Here is a 5,057-nt window from a genome sequence, read left to right as displayed (position 1 = left end):
CACACAAACACACACACACACACACACACACACACACACACACACACACACACACACACAAAGAACAGCAACACAAACTCTCGCTGTCTGGATTAATGCAAGGTCTGAGCTGGATGTCTTTGGCTGATAATGTGGAACCCAAAACACACTGGCAGTCAAAAAGACCTTCAGTGGCATTGATTCACACACACTTTAAGCGTTCCAGACACATGAACCTCATGGCACCTACATCAATGTATTAAATCAATAAATAATTCAAGAATACAATTCATGCCTTTATTGGACTGTCATCACCACCACTTTTGTTATTATGTGATGTTAGTTAGTGATGACAGCCACATCACTTATGAACATAAATTACGTTTTACTATCGTTTTACTATCATCACTACCATTTTACTATTATGGGATGTTAGGACAAGACTACAGGAATGCATGAATGATTAGTTATTTAGCCTGTGGTGTCTGTTGTGTTGAGGCCATGCAGAATCATGCTTAAATACTGATCTGTTTCAGAGGAAACATGCCCAACACTTACTCCCTCGTGAAGGACCTGGTCACAGGGGAATGGACCGGCGCCGTATACTCCTCCCACTCAGCTAGAGGCTTGATCTCCAAAGGGGCCGGCTTAACTGCAAAAATAACAAAATAAATCCATCAGTTTAATGCAGAAAAATTTTCCAAATGTTCCAGATCAGTATCACCCAAAGGTTTGGCCTAATACGTGGTTACTATCAACAAGATAAATAATATAAAAAAATAATAAATAAATTACAATAAAATTGAGTGAACAAATTTGTGTGTTCAAAGCCGAACAAAATTGTGTGTAAATTATTCATAGAAACATTTTTACATAAACTGTTGGAAGGAATTCAATGGGACAATTTGCTAATAAAGATTTACAAATATTTACACACAAATTTGCATGTAATTTAGATGGTGGTTCTCTACTTTTAGCCAGTAGAGGGCGATGTCTGCTATTTAGTACATAATTGGAGTCAGAAGTAACTAAGTCACCTTTCTTCAGTGGGACAAGCATGTTTCACTTCATTTTTTCCCACTTAACAACAGACTTAAATCCAATACAGGACCGAGTCACGAGAAATTAAATCAGACCTGAGAGAAAAGTGGAAAGGTTGAAAAGAAGGCCACCGCCAAAGGAAGGTCAAAAACTAGTGATAATCATACATATCCTCTTCACTTCCCCTTCTCACATATACGCAGCATCTGATTTAGTTCATTCAGCTGGCCCAAAACTCTGCTGAGCTGAGATACACCCAATCTGGCAACAGAGGATTAGCTGTAGCTGGCTGAAACGCACACCAGCTGGTGCCAGTGTTTGAGGGAAGAAAGCACAGACTGATATGCATCTCAAGGCCCTGAACTTGTGTGTGTGTGTGTGTGTGTGTATATATATATATACTCTATAGCGGCTGTGATTGCCTCCAGCACTCGGCCTGCGGCCTCGTGCCTCTGGCCTAATCACAGCCATGCTGATATAGAGCCAGTATCGCTCGAGTACGAGAGTGATATTGCTCATATATACATATACATATATACACACAAATCACAAAATGTATGATTTTATTTTTGATGTTTCAATTATTTATTTTTTTCTAGCCATCTTTGTACTGCTCTGATAGCATATCATTTAGCATTTCATCAGCAGTGAATGGGTGCCGTCAGAAGTCCAAAGAGTTGATAAACCCACTTGTGATGTTTTCACTGCAGACAATCCATTGGTGTGCAAGTTATGTAATGCTACATTTCTCCAAATCTGTTCCCATGAAAAAACAAAGTCATATACACCTTGGATGGCCTGAAGGTGAGTACATTTTAAGCAAATTTTCATTTTAGGGTGAACTATTCCTTTAAGCCTTATTATTATTATTTAGTATATTCGGTATTCAGACACCCTGATGGCAGATACAGTACCGTTCAACAGTTTGTGGTCAGTAAGACGTTTTTTTGTTGTTGTTTTTTTTTAACACTGGAGTAACGGCTGCTGTAAATCATCCATCAAAGGAATAAATTACATCTTAAAATGTGTTAAAATAGAAAACAGTTATTTGGAATACTAATAGTTTTTCACAATTTTACTGTTTTAACTGTTTTTTTTATCAAAAAAAAAAATGCAGCCTTGGTGATAATAAGAGAATTTCAAAAACATAAAAAAAAAACCTTAACAACCCCAAACTTTTGAAGAGCAGCCTATCTTTGGACTTCCTGATGGCAAACATATCCCGATGCCATTAAACAAAGCAGCATCAGGAAGCTCCCAAGATTTTATCCAGACACCTGGATTGCTCTTCACACCGTTAGTCATAATACGATTCATCCGCCCACTTTCAGCTCTCGTCAATATGACTCAAAAATGCTTATGCAAATGTGTTGGTTAAGTGTTTATAATGTTTATGACTCGTGGGTCAGTGAGCAGTATGACAGTGAAAGGTGTTTGTAGAGACACTGATGATTGAGTGTCAAATGTTAATCAGTTAGTTTAACCTGCGATATCAAGTGTGTTAGCTTCCCTCCATCAGTTAAGCACAAGCATCACTCTACCAGAACCTTAAAACCTCATCTATCAAATTAATTTGCTTAATAACCAGCTGAGCAATTTAAGTAATAAATCCAACAGCCTTCACAGGGACCGCAATCTGTGCACACAACAGACAATGCAACGGATAGGCAACAGCATCAGTGACTTAATTATAAAATATTTGAGTGGAAAGCCAAGTTCCTCCACACACTGCAGGTAGTGAATGTTTGTATGATAGGCTACATTCACACAGTCAGTGTTTGGGACTGGAAACCATATTTACAATGAATGGTGTCAAAGTAGCTTGAATACTCTCTCTGTATGAAAGAATAAGCAAAGTCAAGCCCCCTATTCTATGAAGGTGTAAATAATGCCTGTAACCAGAGTAACAGTTAATAAATGTTGAGTAATATATATGTCTTGAATTATGTGATCATTCTTAATGCATATTAATAAACTGAATCATGCAGTGAAATATCGCACTCTAAATGCGCACGCGCAATAAAGCCTGTGATGTCTACTTTAACCAGACGTCATCACGTCGCGTATGCACGCCTCTGTAGGTGTGTTTTGTTTGTTTTTACTCGATAATGTCATGATGTCTCACGAGTTCAGTATTTGCGCTCGCATTTGGCGGGTTGGCGGGTGTTAATTTCAAACCCTGTATATGGTTATAAGTCCAGAACATTTAAGGAAGTGTATTTGAGTATAAAATGTGGTTGTCACTTTCATTTATAACATATGTGTAAAAAGAACTACATTGAGCACTCTAAAATATGAGTACCAGGAATACACTGATATAACCTTTTTCATGTTATGGCCGATAACCAATAAATGGCTGATATTAATAATATTGAAAATTTGCATCAATATATATTTTGTCTAATTAAATTATAAATGTGCAATATTAAAAAAATTATAGTTTGATCAATTAATTATAATAAATAATAATTATTTTATATTTTATCCAAATAAATTCTAAAATTTTAAAAAAGGTCCCTAGTTAGAACCATATTTTTCTGCTGCGAGAAAATAGCCAAATTCTCAGTTTGTAAGTCACTTATATCATGGACTTGACAGCTGTGAATCAAAAATGCAGTGAGGGCCAGTTTTTTTATTAAATTTGATTTGTTCTATTACTGTATTCAATGTGTCATTCACAATTAGAGCTTATTGAAATTACACCTCAGAACTGAGGAGGTACACAGTGAGAGTAGCATTCTGTCGAGGTACGTACCCTTACGCCGTCTTGAGAATTCACCTATGGTTTGGGAGTCGGTTCGCTCAAGACCGACTGCTCTGTTTATTTTAGGGCTCTGACCTGAATTGGTGAGAGAAAACTTCTTTGTTACATGTCTCCTTTGAAAGAATCGGCCTTGTCTTCTTCTAAACTTCACACCCATGCAATTTAGCCTTGATCACTCGTGCCTCTTCTCTTTCGCCGAACAGATATGTGTTGGGCTGCTGCCATGGCAACAACTCTTCATGCATTTAAGACATGCGATGAACAAGGCTTCCCCACAAAGACGAGACATGCACAGGGTTAAACAGACACACGTGGGTGAGTAAAGCATAAACACCAACCGACGACACGCCAGCATGTGGCTCAGCCAGACAGAAGGGTTCAGTAATGTCTATGTAATATTAGAAAAATTAAACCAACATATTTTTTCTGCTATATGCATATAGCTGCCACAAGAAAATACCACAAGTCAACAGTAATGATGGCCACAATTAAACAACAGGCCAAAAGAGCAGAATATCACAATGATTTCTAAGACTGAAGGAGATGTGAGTGTTCAGGTTAAAAGTGTGATACAGGAAGAGATAGAAACCAGACAGAACAGAAACTAATATTTAAACCTATATAGAGTAGCCACTAAAAAGATAGAGAGAGGACAAACAAACTAAGACACAACATGTACCCAACAACTGCCTTTAAAATGCCACCAAAGCTGTTTGAATCACACCATGTTCAGAAAAAGCTTGCAAATACACAACAAATACAATAAGCTGTGGTCTGAAGAGCAGTAGAAATGACACTGGACATTTGAGAATGACATGAAAACAGTGAGTATTGTGCTTGGCCCATGTTTAGAAAATAGAAAAATTATTTTAAAGAAGACCTATTTCATTACTCTACATGCACTACTTGGCCAATAAGCTGTATGTAAACTTGGCCAATAAGAAAACTTTGCCAATAAAATGTATGTGGCAGATTATGGTCTGATTGACTGAGCCAATCTTCGGAGCTAATTATTGAGTCACATGACTTTGATGCACATCAAGCTATTTATTTGGTCAGTGTGTTTTATAGTAGTTTATAACTTACAGATTAAGTAATTATTAAGTAATTTACAACATGTACTTACTATAGGGTTAGGGTTGGGTTTAGGATTAGTTTCTTGTAATTATGTATACTTTAATGGAATTACTATAGTAAGTACATGTAACAAAGGTTTTCATTCTTTATTTATTATGTTGTATTGTTCTTTTGTTTTTGTTTATTATTTTGATAT

The 5,057-nt window shown here is 36.7% G+C and overlaps 1 protein-coding gene across 1 annotated transcript in view; it reads right to left on the bottom strand.

The window, feature by feature from the left end:
• The window catches only part of LOC107655091 (GRB2-associated-binding protein 1), a 96,384-nt gene that overhangs the window by 10,384 nt on the left and 80,943 nt on the right, over positions 1-5,057 (bottom strand). Inside the window, exons 8-9 of the mRNA XM_016442512.1 lie at positions 3,776-3,859; positions 538-631 (exon numbers count right to left, since the gene is read on the bottom strand). Of these exons, the coding sequence (XP_016297998.1) occupies positions 538-631; positions 3,776-3,859 (178 nt within the window). The remainder of the gene's footprint in view (positions 1-537; positions 632-3,775; positions 3,860-5,057) is intronic.

This window comes from Sinocyclocheilus anshuiensis, unplaced genomic scaffold (genome assembly GCF_001515605.1).
Source record: "Sinocyclocheilus anshuiensis isolate Anshui unplaced genomic scaffold, SAMN03320099.WGS_v1.1 scaffold1231, whole genome shotgun sequence".
Classification (NCBI taxonomy): domain Eukaryota; kingdom Metazoa; phylum Chordata; class Actinopteri; order Cypriniformes; family Cyprinidae; genus Sinocyclocheilus; species Sinocyclocheilus anshuiensis.
This window is presented reverse-complemented; position numbering and strand designations above follow the sequence as displayed.